This window comes from Anas acuta, chromosome 6 (assembly GCF_963932015.1).
Source record: "Anas acuta chromosome 6, bAnaAcu1.1, whole genome shotgun sequence".
NCBI lineage: Eukaryota > Metazoa > Chordata > Aves > Anseriformes > Anatidae > Anas > Anas acuta.
In genome coordinates, this window is record NC_088984.1 from 13974592 (window position 1) to 13993207 (window position 18616).

Below are 18616 nucleotides of genomic sequence, written 5' to 3' on the forward strand. Positions count from 1 at the left end.
TGTGTGCAGCCAGGAGGGTGCCCACGTTGGTTGCACCGGTAAAACCAGGGCTTCTGTTGGACATCAGGACTTCTTCGCTCTGCAAATTAACAGTGACCAATGGCTGAACCAGCGCTGTGGACATAAATCATAGGAAAGAACAGCGAGAAATGAGTACAAGGCTTTTCTTTCTATTTAGTAATTTATCAAGGGAAGTGGCACATTAATAAACAGATCTCCCTTGAGGTGTGGGAGTAACAGAGATAAATATGACTGTCAAATCTGGCCTGCTTCCTTCTGTTAGAGAAGGAGGAGACTGTGGGAATGCAAATGCAGAAAGCAATATCCATATCTGGAAAGATGCATATTATTTGTACGACAGAAACATTGTCAACTCAGCTGAGATAGAGCCCCATCACACAAGGTGTAATACATAGGGAGTAAAACACAAACCTTCTGTACAGGAGCTCATCTGAATAGATGACACCAAAATAGGGACACACAAAGAAGAAGCAACTTGCTCAAGGAGATGTGGCTGGGGAAGACTGGCAACAGCACCCAGGTCTTCCTGGGTCGTGGCCCCTGTATTGGCCTTACTGCCAGGGAAAAAAAAAATTAATTAGTTCACATCAGTGATATTAATACGTTAACTATGTTGTGGACTGTTTTCACTGTTTTCACCTTTATGATCTGGACCCAAGCAACCCTTGCATGGTTTGGGGGCCTGGCAGGGCCCAGATCTCATGAACAAAGTGTGAAGTTTGGGTGTTCTCCAATCCAGCCTTCAGGCAGGAGCCGCCTTTGCAGAGGGGAATTTGTTCGCTTATTTTAGTTGTGCTTCCTTAGCACCTCTGCAAGACGGCGGCTGCTTTTCCAGCTCCCGAGGGACGTGCCACTATGCAGCAGAGCAGGGCTGGGAAGGGCCAGCCTCGAGCATTTGGAAAGTTTGAGTCTAGTCCCACCAGATCACAGGGTGGCTTTAACAGTCACAAGGTGATTTTGTAGACTGCGGTGTGATTTTTGGGTCTGGTACCTGGTCTTTGAGTCATTTTTTCAGCTTCTCTTTGCTCCATGAAGCTGGAAAATGTAGTTTTACAAAATACCGTAAGAAAGGGTTTAGCATATATACAACAACCTGATCTTTAGGAGAAGTTCCCAGTATTGTTAGCCTTGCAGTGAAGGCATCATAGCCAGCAATTCTTGAGGCTTCTCAGTCATAGGACAAGAATCACAAGAGTGCTTGGTTCAAGTACCAACCTGGAAGTCCAACCTTGTCCAGGGTGACCTTGGGCAAGTCACTTAACTTGTGCATCGAGGGACATTAAGGGTAGCGAGGGGACAATGGCTCTAAATCCCATCAGTTGCACAGCACTCAGGCATGGTAATGGTGGTGCCACTTAAGTACATGGGTGACTCATGTGGGTGCTGGGAGACTGAAGCCCAGCCACTGATGTCAGGAAAATGTTGACACAAACTTCTGCGAGCCAACACAAATCGAGGAATGCTTTTGTCATGCTAGCAGGGTATATATTGCCAATTCACCCTCTTTTGTACCAGCACTATCTGCAGGGCAGAAAATTCATGCTTCTGCAAAGTGCTGGCTTGTGTTTGGTGATACCGAACCAAAATCTGTTCCTCTGACTGTCTGGAGTAAAATAGCTTGTATTGCCTGTCTGGGCAAGTTACTTCTTCCCTCACAGGCTTTAATACGATATAGCCAGAGCAAGCCTGCAGGGCAGCTTTCTGGGGAGACCACTGCTGGAAAAAAACAGGTAGTAATACAGCACTGCACTCACCTGGGTGAAGGATGGGGATCATCTGCCAGACAGCATGGCCCAGTGGCATATTTTTACTCTTAGGAATCTTTTTTAAAGATAGGTGGCTCCTTCCCTGGAGGCTGCTCTCCTTGCTTTGGAGGGATGAGCCCATCCAGGCAGGGCTGGGGCTTGGCCAGGAGCCAGAGCTGGGACCTGGCTCTCGGGGACCACTGTGATGTTGCCCAGGTCCCATCCGCACCACCCGGTGACTTGCAGGTGATTTAGTCCTGGGCAGAGTTTCCTCAGGATGAAGTCAGTTGTTCCAGTTAGCGATGCTGAAACACTGGGGGAAGCCAAATTAGTAGAGCAGTAACTTGCCGCGTATTGCAGATCCACAAATGGGACTGGCAAGGTTGAAAATGACTTCATGCCTGAATGATTGACAATTGCTAATAGGGTCCAGGCACTGGCAGGTCCCCTTGGAGGAGGAGAGCTTGAACTTTGCGCCTGAGCTGCCAAATTGCTTTTCTTAAAACTCTTAATTTACTTTTGGGGCTCCTGGAGTCTCTCCTCCCTCATTAATTGGGTGGTCAGCACTGTGCTCACACTCCTTTCATCCTGCTCCCAACACACTCACCATTTCTGGGGGTCACCCAGGCTCTGACGTGCGGCTCCGCTGGCCTCCTCCTGCCACCAAATCAACAAGAACGGCTGCGCTCACAGAAATCTTCTGGGGCCTTTTCCCTTTTAATTTCAAGTTAATTTAGTGCCAGAGAAAAGGGATGATTGACAGGCTTCTGTTTATCCTCTGAGGAGGATGAAGCACGCCAGCGTTTGCCGTGCTGCTTGACCCGTGTCACTCGGCACCGAGCAGAGAGGAAACCTCCCACCCAAGCACAGCTGCTGCCCACAGCGCTTCTCACACATCCCGCGGCGGGCACGAGAGCAGCAAGTCTCAGCCCCCCTCCACTGCCCATCCCAGAGCTCCTCTGCCCCCAGCACAGCGAGGGAGTGCTCTGGGAGGTGCCCCCTCACCTACCCAAACCCACCCTCAGCCACCAGGCATTTCTTTCCTTTCACCTGGCTGCAGGAAGGGAGCAGCGTGCTGGTTTTGTCTGACTTTCTGCTTTTTTTCTCCTCTCCTCTCTCTTTCCTACAGTGTCCCGGTTTTCAAGCCCGCGGGTGACTCCAAGATTAAGCCGAAAACGAGCCCTGTCCATCTCCCCGCTGTCTGATGCCAGCATTGATCTCCAGACGATGATCAGGACCTCCCCAAACTCCCTTGTGGCATACATTAACAATTCCAGAAGCAGCTCTGCAGCGAGCGGCTCCTATGGCCATTTATCTGCTGGGACGATAAGGTAACACTTTGGGAGCGGCTCAGTCTCGTTGTGTAAGTGTCCCCCAAATGGAGGAGTGATGTCCCCTCCAGCAAGGGAGACTTTCCCTGCCCCAAAACCTCTCCTGTGCACTGGGGCTGTATGGTGTATTAAATCCAAGCCCCCTCTGGTTTTGCATCTGAAAGAGTACTTGGAAATGTCTGGGGGAGAGGGGATGGGTTGCTGGATGGGAATATTGGTTACCAGGTTTCCAGTAATTACAGTATGATCATGCCTTTTTGCAAGCAAGCAGAAATGGAGAATAAATTTGTCTAACAAAATGCTCATTGTGCAGAGTTCAACTGATTAAGAAACCCCTCTGATTTAAGAGATTGCCCCAAAGTATTCTTGAAATTATTGGCTCACATTCTTAAAACAAAAAAAAATGTTGCCTGGGTGGATTTAAGAGCCTAATTCTAAAAACACATTTGAAAAAAAAAAAAAAAAAAAAAAAAGAATCTAAGCCCTTGAGTAAAGTTTTGCTCAAATCTTAATTAAAAAGCACTTACACTAGGCAGCTCACTGTTGTCAATTCCTGCCCTGATTGCTTAACCCAAGTTTCACAATGTTATTATTCTTTTTATTACTTAACTGTTAAATATGTTAGTTCTAATTAACATTGTTGTTGCAAAGCAAAAGTTTGTAAAACTTGCAGGGGAAGTCAGGGACATTGCCATTAGTAACTATTATGTTAATTTTATCAGTTACTTTATCTGTCAGTGTCATTTAGAAATTGTACAATCTAACATAATGCTAACTTAAAAAAATAGTGACTCCTTGTCTGCTAATCCTACTTTTCTGCTCCTGTCACTCCCTGTCTTTAATTGGACATACCTGTAGCATCTGATCTTATACTCAGATTTCAAGCTTTTCAGGGTAGCAGCTGATATTTTCAACAGGCCTGGGGAGTACAGAGTCAGACCTGGGGACTACAGAGGTCAATTGTTGACCTCTTAGGGTGTAATCGAGTAATAACAATGAATTTTAAATTCTTCTCGGAGTTCTAAAGCCATATCTTAAATGCCAGGAATTGTAAAATGGGTTATGTGTATAACGGGATAACTGTTAGCGATTTGGGATGAAATGACTTACTATTATTTTTAACAATTCATTAACGGCAGGAATGAAACCTGTTCTCACCCACTCAGACCTAGACTGTAGCTACATTTCAGAAAGTCATTTCTGGACTTTGTTGTAACACAACGGTGCTGGGCAGCAGCCTGCTATCACACCTCATTTACTGCAGCATGTATTTAACTCCCAGAGCTCTTTAACACTGTAGTGATTTTTGCCCTTTAGGCTTCTGGTCAAGTTGTCATTAACTGTTTCAGAAGTGAAATACTAATTGTATGGTCACTGGCAATGAATACTTTCTCTAAAAACAGAATTGGAAATAAGGTGTGTTGCTAATAATAACCCTGTTCTCTGAGTATTTGCACCATGGGCAGCTTTAGTGACAGGAGCAACAATGCCACGAGGGTAAGGATTTGGGGCAGCCAAGTTTTAAAGGTGTCAAATAATCAGTTTGGGGGCTCAGAGTCTACAGTTTGTGCATCACCTGTCTGGAGTAAGAGGAGCAGAGGATACTCACCACATCTCCAGTGCTCCTTCATCTCTGTCAAGGGGACAAATCCCAGGGGGTGAAATCTGTGTTTCCAGAAGCAGGGCTTCATTTTTAATGCTGCTGGCCACTGCACCCTGGCTCCAACCTGTTGCCTCCAGCTAGCTCCTGAGCAGCCGTGAGCTGGTATTGTTTCTGGTCACTGCTGACCTAGATTGGAGCTGAACCAGTGACCTACATATGACGGGTGACATACTTTAGCAGTCCCCTGAGCCAGCACACCCCTCACCTGAATTCAGGGTAAACTACATGGCTGGGACAGTGCTAAATGGCTTGTTGTGATCTCTGCCAGCTGAGCCAGGTGAGGCTGGGGTTTTGCAGCCTGGGGGGCTTAACCCCAGACTTGCAAGCCTGCAGAATAGCTCTGCCTGGGAAAAGCTGGGAGCCACAGGGCTGCAAAGATGCATCCAGATGTGTCCTGCACTCCCTGCCAAGGGCTTTAGCTGTTTTTAAACATAGGAAGCAAAGAAATTACGGTCAGTCTGATACGTGGGTCAAAAGTTTGTTGAGGCACGCATGAGAGAGAGGTTGTCTTTGCAGTAAAGCAGACTGCCAGGCCTACTGTGGCATTAAAGCATCTAGCTGGGACACTGCAGCCAGTTTCCTGGAGTCTCCGAGAAGTCCTGGCCAAAGTGGAGTCAGTTGTTAGCCAGAGTGATAAACATGGTTTAAAATAGCTCCTCATCATTTTTCCTCCTCCCACTGCTGCAGCCCCGCGTTCAGCTTCCCCCACCCCATCAACCCCGTGACGTACCAGCAGATCTTGACCCAGCAGCGAGGCCTGAGCTCAGCCTTCGGGCACACTCCTCCCCTGATCCAGCCGTCTCCCACCTTTCCCCCTCGGCAGCACATGGCGGTCATCTCCGTCAATCCTCCTGCGGCACAGATCAGCAGCAACAGCAACTGCATCTCCGACTCCAGTCAGGTAGGGGCGGCTCTCGCCTTACATCTCTTTTTCTTCCTCCTGACAAAGCATTTCTGGACTTGTCACAGCCAAATAGTGGCCCACCAACCTTCCTTGCACACCCACGCACACAAATACCTATGCAGGACCCAAAGGCCCAGATCCATCAGAGCACTAAATGTGATATGCAGGACCATCTCGGGCAGCAAATCTCCTTGAACACATGTTACGTGCTGTTGAAATCAATGGGATTCGGCACACGCTGAAGGGTTTTGCCAGATAAGCACATGAATGCTGTGAATCAAGCCTTGTCTGTTCTTTCACCAGTCCCTCCTTCCTTTTTCCTACTAACATGAATCACGCTGATAGTTTTAAAGTACTGTATCTCTTTTCTCACTAGCAAATAAGCACATCCTACAAGGACCTCTAGCTGTTTTACATATTGTTCCTTCTTTTTCAGTAGTCAGGTGGCCTTCTCATTGTGTATCTGCTGTTGTTTTTACTCATAAATTTTGCAAAATCAAGGGCCATTTTTTGAAAACGAGGAATGCCACAATGTGTATGAAATCATACACCTCACCCAGTCCATGCAAATACCTGTGTACTCACACACATCTCTGTGTGTGCACATACTCTCCCCATGCGTATGGTTAGTGAACACGTCTAACACATTTTTAATCATTTTCCCTTCCCATACTCATTCCTTGGAAGTTTAAATTGCAATTGGTTTTCTCCCCAGAGACTTATTTCACCTCATTTCACACCCATTTCAAATTGTTGTTTTAGTTGTATTATACTGAACTTTTCAGACTGGTTTATTGTTTTAGGGTTTCTCATGGCTGCTGCACTGCAAACTCTGTTTGTTATTGAAGGTTATTTGATTGATTGGTTTTGTTTTCTTCTTACAAACTGGCTACCAAAATAATGTGGCTGGCAGGAGTTATGCCTCTGTTTAATAACTTGCAGGACCAATCTTGAGCAATTAGCAAGAGTGTATTTAAAATGTTAATGTTCCAATTTTATGCATATACAATGGGATAGTTTTTTCTCTTGAAGTTGTTCTCATTTTTTAAGAGCTTAGCAAAATATACACATAGCCTTTCATGCACCCAGCATGACGGAGCCCTCACATGTAACCAGAGCTTCCCACTCCCCCCAGGAATTCATTTTCTCAACAAATCATTTCATCACATTGAGAAATAAAATCATGGCTTGGGTGGGGGTTGCATAACATTTTGAGGGATTTGACAGGGACTGGATTGCTCTGAAAGAGCCAAGCTCACTGGTGAGCTTGCAGAAGCTGATGGTGCCCTTTATTTTCCCCTCTCTGCCTTGCACAAACCCACACGGGCTAGTTTTCACACGAAACCCATGCCAGCAAGCCAATACGCCATTGTCCCCAGCCACTCTTGAAGTTCAATCTTGACTGATTTTATATTTATCTTTTAACAATGCTGGGGGCTGCAGTGAGTCTCTCATCAGTGCCACATCTTGCTTCGTTTTCCTTCCTAGAGCAAGCAGAGCAGTGAGTCAGCTGTGAGCAGCACCGTCAACCCAGTAATTAACAAGCGCAGCAAAGTCAAGACCGAAGTTGAGGGCTTGCCTCCAGCATCCCCGACCACGCAGGTAACCTTCTTGGTGTGACAAGTGTCACAGGCCCAAGGCAGCAAAGCTGCAGGGTCTTGTTGTCTTCGGGAATGATACTCTTGGCATGTTTTGATGCAGCTGGGAGCAAAGCATCAAAGTGTGCCAGGCAGGTGGGTGTCTCTTGAAGCAGAAAGCCCAGCACAGTACAGGGCAGAGCTGCTTTGAGTGAGTGAAGCATTCGAATGTGTGCTTGGGACTCAGCATGCTGTTGCTGTGGTTGGATGCAAAGGGAGGAGGGAAGGAATGTTTGATGCATGATAACTGTAAAAATGATGTTTGAGTTTTCTGTGCTGCAAAGCAAGCAGTATTGGTGTCTCAGAGCAAGCATAGATTACAAGGGAATCTTGCATGTAGGTAGAAAGCTTGCAAAAAAAGGACTTCTTGATTCAACAAGGAATTGCTGCTAGCAACATCCTTTACACCAGTGACACAACGTTTGACACCAAGAAGGGCCCAAAGCCCTTTGCTTTCTTTCCAGAGCTCTGTGATTGCAAACTGTTTAATGGCTGACAGTATCCATCTGACCGTCCTTTATCACAACTGTAAACTATCAGGAGTGCTCTGGGCACTTCATTTTCATGAAATATTAGGCCATGTTATTGTCAAGCGAATGGAAGAGTTGATGACAAATTTCTCCGTCTGCCCTGGTTCAGGAGCAGGTCTCAGCATGATGCATGGGGACAGCAACGTGTGCAGTCATCAGGGGGCTGGTAAAATTGATGAAGATAGCATATCAGGGAAAGATAAACATGCTGTAGTCAGCACGATTAGGGCAAAGAGGCATCTCTCTGGAGCTTTGAGTTTAGGAGTGCATCCACACACTGCTGCAAAAGCACATGCCCCAAAAAACCAATCTGGCCACCACCAGGGCTAATAGGGCCACGTGTTTATTTCCTGCAGCAAATGAAAAAAGATCTGAAAGCCATCACCTGCTTTCTCAAGCATCTGTAGCAGAGGAGTTGTGGGACGAACAGCCACTTTCTCGAAACTGTCATCCACCTTGTCTCTGCTCCAATTTGGAGAGGTGTGTGCCCAACAGTAGGGAGTGCTTGTAGAGCCCAGCCTGGCTCTCCCCTGCAGCCCCACCTCAGTGTTTCATCCACAGAGTCCCATGCAAAATGAGCACCGAAAGAAGCAGGAGAGGGATTGTTTAAAGTGTTACAAGGAGGCTTGATTAGAATAACACGGTAAAATTAAGAGAAAGAAAATGTGCGTTGGTAGCCTACTAGTTCCTAATGAGGAGATGTGTGGAGTAATACCCCAAGGGAAATGTAGACTTCACATCTTGCAGCATTTCAGTATTGACTGGGAAATTATTGGAAAGTGCCTGGTAGGAGACAGTCTGTTCCTGGCAAGGAGAGCAGGTTAAAAGACTGAATGTCGGGGGTGTCTCCTTCTCAGCTGGTCTAAGTGACAGCTACTTGTTAAATCTGGGGATTTCCATTCTGCTGGAGACTCTGCTGAAAACTTGATTACTGATTGATATATTTTTTGCAGAGTGAGAAGCTCAACCATCCCCAAAAAAAGCATGTGTGTGTGTTTTGTTTTGGAAATGCTGTATTGGAAATGCTTCATGTGAGTTGTGGTTTGGGTGTCTAAAATCCTTGGCCAGACAGTATCTCCCATGGTGGTGTACACTATAAAAAATGTAATTCAGACAAGATCTGTGGCACACGGTGGAGTGCCAGGCATGAGGGACCTGAGTTACTGTGCTCTTATGGTACCGCAATAGCTCCAATGTAAATTCAGATTAATGTTGAACTAGCCAGAAATGAAACATGTCGATCCTCTTCAACAAATTAAAATGGTCTCAATTCAAGGTTTTCCAATGGAAAGTAGAAACATTTTGGCAAAATAAGATTTTTAGTAGAAAATTTCACTTTTTCAGAGAACACTTTCTGTGAAAAGAAACATTTCAACAAAGGTAGTGTTCACAACTCAGCCACATAGGAATTGCAGGAAAAAGAAACTGCTGTTTGAACTTTCTCAGACTGTTTCTCTGGGCTCTGATGTACTTTGAATCACCAGAAGTCTTTCTGTGAATTACTACAGTTTCCTGTCCCAAGAGCCACCTTGCAATAAGTTTTTTATTTTTAGATTAAGAGCTAATTAAAACAAATCTCTTCCTCTCCATATCTAAACTGTTGAATTGAAAAGTCACAGCTGGTAAGTGTGCCATGAGCTAGTTAATGAAAATTGTTGAACTCATACAGCACATCTCACTTTCCAAGCCATAGAATGCCATTAAGCCATTAATCATTGCAGCCCCTCAGTAGGTTCTGGGAAGGTGTTGATGGGGAAGGAGATGGCAGCCAAATTGATCCATCTGGGCAGGTCAGAGACAATTTGAGATGGATCTGGCTGTGGCTGAATACTTACAGGGCCAGTTGGAGCATCAGATCATGAGGAACAGCAACTAATGGGGTCTGTCACCCCAGATGCTCCTGTCTAAAGTTGCCCTAGAGGTGGGATGCTCAGTGCTGGACAGTGATAGTAACTGGGAGGAAAGGGAATGAAGGGGGTCAAAACCAGCAAGGTTTGGTATTCCCAGGTCAATATTGGCTGCTGGTTGCCTTGTCTGTAGGAGTGACCCTTGTCCTTACCTCTGACTTGTACCAATTTGCACTTCTATTGTATGTTACACTGTTGTGGAGATGCTGATGCTTTAATCCTCATACCAGGCTGTTACAAAAAAAAAAAAAAAAAAAAAAAAAAAGTGATTCATTTAGCACTGAGGAAATGGGTAGACAGAGAAGTTCAGGAGAGAGCTCACAGCATGCCAAGCATTAAATTAACTTATTTATGAAGATCCCAGTGGGCCCCAGACTGGAGCCAGAGCCCCTGGAGCTCTGCTTTGCAATCCACTCATCACGGGATCTTGTTCAAGCTTCCCAAATTTGCTGATTCCAGAGGAGTGCTTTGAGGGCTCAACATTTGTCCTTGTGGAGTGCCCTGGAGGCATAAATCTTTGGGTAAGGGTTAGGCATCATTTTCCATCTGTTGAAAGATGCAGAAGATAGAATGCCTCTCCCCAGCGTATGTCAGGTGAGTGCGGTAACCCAAAGCTTTGGCTGCTCTGTGATTGCTTCCTGCTCATATTTCCTGCTTCTCACAGATCAGAACTTTTGCTTCAGAAAAGGACAAACCCAAACATCAAAAGCCAGCCTTTTCTTTTCTCCAGCCTTTCCTGCAGCTGCTCATGACCTGGCTGGAGTCAAGCACCATTGCAACCATGGCTCTGGGGTGTTTCATGTCTTGTCATTAAGTCCGATCCATTTCTGCCAAAACTCTGTAACTCGTTATTTCTCTGTAATCAAGCATGTTGTGCTGCTACCACATTTTAGTGATCAGTTGGTACCTGCCCTGTAATCTATGAATGACAGAGGAATTCAGATGAAAGAAGTTCACCTTATACAATGCACTGTTGTGTGTTGCAGGAGCATCTGACAGACCTGAAAGAAGATCTAGATAAGGATGAATGTAAACAGGAGCCTGAGGTTATTTATGAGACAAACTGTCACTGGGAAGGGTGCACAAAGGAATATGACACTCAAGAGCAGCTCGTCCATGTGAGTAATGGCTGGGAGGAAACCCCAGCGATAAATTTGGGTTTCTGTGCACTTGTCCTCATTTTTTATCACTAGCTGCTGTACAGCCAGAGCTCACTCAGGGAGCTACTAAAGGTGCAAATCAGAGATACAGTGTGTAAATACTGCCAAAGCAGGTCGCTGCTCCCAGAGGAGTTTAGCTGCCGGAAGCCTCTCGTAGATTATTTGACGTCGCTCTTTTCCCAGCTGCTGAGGCTGCATTTTGATCTCCCTCTTGTACAACCCAATAAGAGAAGACTCCGTGCAGAAGACCTGACCAGAAAATGGGGAGGGGGACTGAGACCTCCCCTTTTCTCTGGGCTCACTGGATGAGCCACCCCACATACCTACACCAGCTGTGGACCGGGAACAGTCTGTGCTGTCCTCAGCCCTTGGCCAAGGCATGAAAGCATTTCATGCTCCTGTTGACCTGCCTAGCTCATCCTTCCCACCTCCCTGCCTCTGAAGTCAAAAATAGGGCACTTCCAGAGCTTGGAGACACACTCCAGTGTCTCCATCAGGGCCTGAAATAGAGAAAGCGGATTGATTTTTTTAAAATTGAGAAATAAGCCTTCCATAATCACAGTGATGTCCCCAAACCGGTGTCAAAACTGCTCTCTGAAGGATCTCCAAACCAAGTCATTAATCGGATTTTCAGTTCTAATTAATTCCTAGAACCTTTTGTGTGCTTTGCTTCACCTGGGAATCCACCATTTCGTTTTCTTTTGGCTTTTGGGATAGACAAATCCCTCAAATTCAAGGCAAATCCCCGAGAAATCAGACACGATCTGTGTGAAAGCCCCATCCTGCCCTCAGCCCAGTCCTCATTTTGAGTCTGTGGTGTGAGCCCTGATTGTTTGAAGCCAGCCTAGAGCTGCCAGGAATTCATCAGCCCCAGCAACCACGCTGCTTGCAGCAAAATGATGGATGGAGAACATTTTGCGTCAGGAGCCGCTGTCTTCTGCTTCCCCTTCAGCATTTTGCTGCTTGCCTCAGCGTGGCTCCAAGCCTGCCGGGGCCACACATGTGCGACTCCCTTGCAGTCCTCTTTCCAAAGCTCTACAAAGCTCACATCTGCTCTCACCCTTTATTGTAGATCTTCGTTTTATTATAGTCAGGTTTAGATGCCACCAAGTTTGAGCTGGTCTCCCAAGCTCTGCACACAAATTTTGCCTTAGCCCAGAGAGACTGGGGCATTTGATCATTTGGGGGCATTTGTTGTTCTTCAACCTAAGGTTAGCACCTGCCCACCCCTGCCAGAAGTCACTGGTTCAGGGCAACAACTCCTTGAGGACAGACAGATCTGGAAACTGTTTTCAGGGCCAAATGAGCAATAGGGGGTTCTGTTTAATGGGTTGCACATTGCGTGCCATGGGATGTTGCTGTACTGGAGTTAAACCACAGCAGCCCTGTCAGATGGGCTGGTCTCACATTTGTCCAGCGGTAGTTGTGCATTTCCCTCTCAGCTGTAAGACGAACCCATTAACTCTGCCCAGAGCAAAGTGTAGGGCAGATCCAGGCAGCTCAGCACAATTTATTTCCAGAGAAAACCCAAAGAAAAATATTTGAAAGAATGTCCAAGATTTTCCTAAATGTGGACGGTTATAAAAATGGAGGCTTCTGTACTATGATTACTAGCAACACGGGGTTGTGGATTTGGGATGCCCAAAATACACATGTAAATGAAATACAGATGTCATGGGCCAACTTCTGAGAAGGTGGCATCCCACCATGCATGGAAAAACACTTGTTTGTGTGCAGAGCAAAGTACCTGGGCATGCAGAGCCTGTTCTGCACACGCAGTGGGCAACGTGCTTGTGGGACGAGTGCATGTCAGAGAGGAGCAGCAGGAATGAGGGTGTCTTTTTGCAAGCACCACCACTACGCCCCAGCCTTGAAGGCTGCACACATTTGAGAGAAGCCCAAGAAAGATCCCAGGCCAGGTGGGGCTTCGATGGGAGAAGTTCGATGGGAGAAGTTCGATGGGAGCAGCATAGCTGAAGTGTAGTGAGTTGTGTGACTGCTCCTCTGCTGCGTGATGGGAAGCAGATGTTGCCCAGACAGTGAGTTCATGCTCCTGAAGGGGGGCTGCAGTCCCCCTCCGATAAATGTGTCTTCCTCCGGCCCAAGGGGGACCCAACAGGCGAGCCCATATGCTCCCTGCTCGTGCTTCTGTGTGTAGTCTTGGTTGTAAGTCAGATTCCCACACAAACAGAGCCAGGAGACATATCTTCCCAGTCTGGTCTGGACATGGTTTACTGTGTCCGTAGGTCTCCCAAGGAGCTTACTAGATCTCTGCCAAAATCTCACACCAATGCCACGTTATAAAAGCAGAACCATAGGCAGCTGTGCTCCAAACCCACCTGAAACCCAATCCACAGCTGCATGCTGCAGCCTCTCCCCATCATCCTGGCACGGGGCTTTGGCTCTCGGTCTTCACCCGTGGTCAAGCTCCATGCGCTTCCTCCTGCCCCTGGGCAGACCCTGTGCCCCCAGGCAGCAGATCCCTGTCCCCAGGACTCAGTCATGGCACACAAAATGCTGGGGCTGGAGTCAAGTAGGGCCATGAAGGCAGATTGCTCTGTTTTCCCGAGTTTCTGTGTCCTCACACTGCCCCGCCACCCCGACAAAGGCTCGTCCCCAGCCGCAACATGTGTGCCTGGCCTTGACCAGGGGGTGGAGACAGGGGCTGGAAAAAAAGTCTCAGTACAAAAAAACAAAACCCAAACCCAAAGTGGTTTATTTTAGGATTTCCTGTCAGTGAATGTCTGCTAAAAACACAGGAGCGAGGACAGGCATTATTTTTGGCAGCAAGACCCCATTCAGAGAGACAGGGCTGCTGCGGGAGCAGCACCGCCGATGGGCTGGTCTCTGGCTCTGCTTATTTTCACCAAGGATTCATCTGCCTGCAGCTGGTGAAAAGCAACCCTCGTCTTCCTCCCAGGGAAGATGAAGGCACCGTTCTGGGGCTGACTGTTCAGCACCCAGAAGTGGGATTTTAGGGACCTGAGTACTTAGCAGTAACTGAGGCCAGCGAGCCTTCCCTAGCACCCACACCTCACAGACACTGACATTTCCTGCCAGCCCCAGCACTGGGGCAGGTGGATGTTTTGGGGCCAGCAACACACTCGTCTCTTCCTCTTTCCCCCCCTTCGCAGCACCCCAGGAAGGGTCCCAGCTGCGTGGTGAGGGACAGGAGGGTTCGGCAGACAGAAATGACTCTGTCAAAAATGGTGGTGAAATGCGCACTATTTTCCTCTTCCCTTCACCCATAAGACTGGCACTGGGCACCCAGGAGGCACTGAGAGGGCTCCTTGCTCCCTGGCACTGCAGGTCCCTGTCTCCTTTGCACCATTTCAGCCAAACCTCTGATTTATGGCTGCTACGGACCCAGCACCCAGGTGACTGCTGTGCACCTTCTCCTGCAGGACACGCCAGATGACAGCACTGGCTCCTGTGTCCCTGCGGACGGAGGGGTCATCAGTGTTATCCGTGCACCTGGTGCCCAGGTGCAGAGCCTGACCACTGGGGAGGGAACGGCTGGTTTGGGGAGCACCATGTGTGCTTTGCTGGCATCAGCTCTTCCAGGAGTGACCTGCTTCTCCCTTCTCTCCCACCAGCACATCAACAACGATCACATCCACGGGGAGAAGAAGGAGTTCGTCTGCCGCTGGCAGGACTGCACGCGGGAGCAGAAGCCCTTCAAGGCTCAGTACATGCTGGTGGTGCACATGCGCAGGCACACCGGAGAGAAGCCGCACAAGTGCACGGTGAGCTGGCAGGGCTGTGTGGCGCAGCTCGGCTTGGCAAGTGGGACAAGTCACTTAAGGTGAAAAACAGGCAATTTAGTGCTTCCATCCAAGAAGGAAACCAGAAACCACACTGTGGGGAAGCACCCAGCCCTGGTTGTGTGTAATTCAGCATCACCCAGTACTGCTGCTGGGGACACTCTCCCCTGTGTACTCAAACATGCACACAAGCATCCTTCCTGCCTCAGGAGCTGTGCCAACACCTTCTGCATGCATACAGCATGGCACCTAGCATTAAATACTGCCTGAGGAAGGGCATAGGGTGACATTTTTCACCTCAGTCCTGTGGGTACGGGCTTGTCCAGCACACAGGAGAGCTGGACTCATCTGTCCCTCAACACTGGTGGATTAAAGCCCATATCTCCCATCCCACGTGGAGTGTCCACCGTGCCACTGGCCAATGTGGGGCAGCAAAGGACGCTTGACAAGGGCATTGGAGATAAGTAAGCCATAGATTTCAGTGGCTGTGGCTGGCTGGTAGGAGAAGAGAGATGCCCATCATCTCTTCCCATGTAGGTTTCAGCCCCAGGGTCCACCCATGTCTTTTGATATCCTCTCCTCCCTTTTCCTCCTGCCAGTTCTTCACACCTCCTCCACTGTCAGCATTACACCATTCCTCTCTCCAGGGTCTCAGAGATGAGTCTCTCTTTCTGTTTGGCAGATGTCTGAGCCCTCCTCCTGTATCTTCCTCCTCTTCTGCTCCATTAGTCACTTCCAGTGCTGCTCCCTTCCTGGCTCTGCCCCAGCTCCTGCTTACAAATATTAGGATACATATGATTTGCTTGCTGCATGACTCCTTTATCCATCTTCCAGCCCTGTGCTCATTTAATTTAGAGCATTAGCTCCCCAGGGCATGGGGCTATGTCCTTTGTTTTAATCTTCTAAAGCACCTTGCCCAGTTCTAGCACTTTACCAATCTTCCTTAAAAGTATCAAGGAATATTGATCGGCAGTGTGCTGCGAAGGGAGCAGCAAGGGAAGACTAGCCCTGCCCTTCCAAGTAGAGGGACTCAGGAGGTGAAAACCAGCAGGGTCTGCATCCTCTCCTGTACTGAAATGGAGCAGGAAAAAGCACTGCTGCTCAATCCTGCCTCTTTCCAGCCTCGCTTGTGTCTCACTGGAGGAACGGCAAGGCTGTGGCAATTTGCAGTCTCAAATCATCCTCTGCCTGCAGTCCTTCTGCGTGTGAAATGTCACAGCAACCCTCCCTGAACTGAAGTCCTGGCGGTTTCCAACTGACTGGGATACATGGGAGCTCTGCAGATGGTGCCCGTGTTTGGCAGAGCATTCCTTGCCCATGTCTGGCAGTGATTTTTCAAAGTGCCATTTGTTTCAGACAAGAAGTTTGCGGTGTACATAAAGCTGCAGATGAGCCCAGTTGCAGCCTGGGATCTGGTCAAGAATTATTTCAACAGATGACAGCCAGAACTCCCACTGACATAATCAAATCCACGCATAAGAGTGGGAACAACTGCTTTGAACATGCACAGGATGCTTTGCTGAGAAGCCTTTATTTGAAAATGGGGCCTCAGTACTTTTCCTCTTAGGAACTGCATTTTTGTGTCAGTATCCAGCAAAACCAGAATGGACACATGAGCTGCCTCGTGCTGAGTTCCCTTTGTTTTCCAGCGAGTGGAATGATGTATTTCAGTAACCATAATCGACTCCAGTTTGCCCAGGCCAGGCGAAGAAAAGGCTATACTGTGCTCCTCAAAGTTGCAGCATGTTCTGTGGGCCTAAGGGGCTCGTGAAAGTTGTCTGAGGAAGGGGAACTGGATTTGTCCCACCTCAACGTATCTACAGAAGGAATCAGCTCCTGAAGGGTGCTTCTACTGTCTTGAGGAGACCTGGGTGTCAGAAGAGAGCAGAGAAAGTTTGCCTTATGTCCACCGTCCTCATGCCAGACCATAAGGGGAAGCTGGAGTAACCCTATGTCTTTTCCAGAACAATGAAGCTACATGAGATCGGTGTGCCTACATGCTGGGGTCCCAGATGGCAAGGAATGGGAGAACCTCGTTAGTAGAGCCCTGTCTGTGCAGAGCCAGGCCAGCGGCACTTAAATTACTGCACATGTTAAAGGCAATAAATTCACTCCTTGGTTGGTTAGGCAGCAGAATGATAGAGCGATTGCTCCAGTGTTGCTTCTTGCAGCAGTGGGAAGCATGGTGGCCACCGTTTCAGCTAAACCCCAAGTGTTCAGCCCTTCGCAATCATTGCTCTCAGCAGAGCTGTTGGACAAGGGGAGTCAAAAAAACAAGTCTTACTCTCCCCCATCCCTTTCCACCCCCCACCCCCCCCCAAAAAAAAAAAAAAAAAGTGCATTCACTCTGGGCTTTCCAAGAGGAGTAACAGTTTCCTGGGCTGCATATTTGCCTCTCTCCAGTTAGGGCAGGCTATACTTATACCCTCCAAGTACAAGGAGACAGGTACAGCTGCTCTTATTGCATGCAGCTGCTTTTGGCTTCTGCCCAGAAGGGCCAGCTGCACAGACGTGTAGGACCACTCATCTGCCCACAGGGAAATCAGACACTCAGCTGTAGCATGACCTGTCCTGCTATGACATTTTATTTTTTTTTTCACTGACCAAGACTCAAACATAACAAAGCAAAGTCCTGCCACAGCTGGACTGGACTTGCAAACACATTTAAGTGGTCTGACTAAAATGCAACACCTTGTGGCTTTCGTACATTACAACAGGAGGGAATGCTCATTGAAATCGAAGGTATATTATAAGGTGCTTGTGTAGGAATTGCAGCACAGGATTTGCAGCTCTCCAAGCTGAACAGGGAGTGCCACATTTAGCCAGAATTTAGAAGGGAGACTTATGTTTCTTAAAACCTCTTTCAGTGTTTGTAAGTTTCCACTTTTTTCATCAAAAGCATTTAAGATGGCCTCTTGGGTATGAGTGACTGATGATATCCTCCCTTGCTGCAAGGGCAGGTGCCGGGAAAAACATCCATCCCAGCCTGAGCAGAGGGTGGCAGGACTTCCACCTGAAGCCTGACATATTTCCCAAGCTGCTCCTTCTCGTTGTGTGGGCAGCTGGTTTCCTTCCAGGATAAAGGCTTCTGGCCTGTAGTGTCATCCAAAAATCCATCTGTCTTCAAGATTGAGAGTCTTGTTTTTTAAACTGGTAATGTCAGACAGCCTGACCACAGCATCCTCCAAGAGTAGACCCAAGCTGTAATTTGGGAAACTTCAAAGGTTGCTAGATTTCTGCTTGTGTGTTAGAGAATGGTGTGGTCTTTCCAGCTCTGGGGCTAGGGAAGCTGCGAGGCTGGTCAAGCTGCTGAGAAGCTGTCGGTTCTCTGGGCGGGAAGGAGAGGGCCTCCATTTCCGAGTGTGTTAGCTGCAAAGGGATGCCTAAGAGAGCCCTGGGAGGAACAGACGGCTGTTCAACCCTGCTGGAAAAAGCAGGCTCTTGTTGAAATGTCAGGTGGGTACCCAATAAGGAGCAGCACCTTAAACATGAGTCACTGCTCAAACTCTCAGCCTGCCTAGGGAGCGGAATTCTCCCAACAAAGTAGATGTTGTTCCCTAAAACACAAGCCCTTTAAAGGGAAGAAAGAAAAAAAAAAAAAAAAAAAAAGAAAGAAAGAATGAGAAACAGATGAGAAGGGTTTAGGCAGGGGGAAAATCAAATTTTTCTGGTTAATTAATCGGTCCTCTTGTGTTTTTTTATTTTAGTTTGAGGGTTGCTCCAAAGCCTATTCCCGCCTGGAGAACTTAAAGACACACCTGAGATCCCACACTGGAGAAAAACCCTACGTCTGTGAACATGAAGGCTGCAATAAAGCCTTTTCCAATGCCTCAGATAGAGCCAAGCACCAGAACAGGACGCATTCCAATGAGGTAAGCCTGGGCTCACCGCAGCTCAACGGAGGGCTTTTTTTTAATTTTGCTGACAATAAACATACATTTTACATGCTGGACT

General features: G+C 47.8%; 1 protein-coding gene across 9 annotated transcripts in view; it reads left to right on the forward strand.

The window, feature by feature from the left end:
* Positions 1-18616, forward strand: part of GLI2 (GLI family zinc finger 2) — a 203995-nt gene that overhangs the window by 171179 nt on the left and 14200 nt on the right. For all 9 annotated transcript variants that reach the window (XM_068687462.1, XM_068687463.1, XM_068687460.1 and 6 more), the window contains 6 exons: positions 2896-3097; positions 5448-5661; positions 7153-7266; positions 10725-10856; positions 14495-14644; positions 18370-18534. In XM_068687462.1, coding sequence (XP_068543563.1) covers positions 2896-3097; positions 5448-5661; positions 7153-7266; positions 10725-10856; positions 14495-14644; positions 18370-18534 — 977 coding nt within the window. The remainder of the gene's footprint in view (positions 1-2895; positions 3098-5447; positions 5662-7152; positions 7267-10724; positions 10857-14494; positions 14645-18369; positions 18535-18616) is intronic.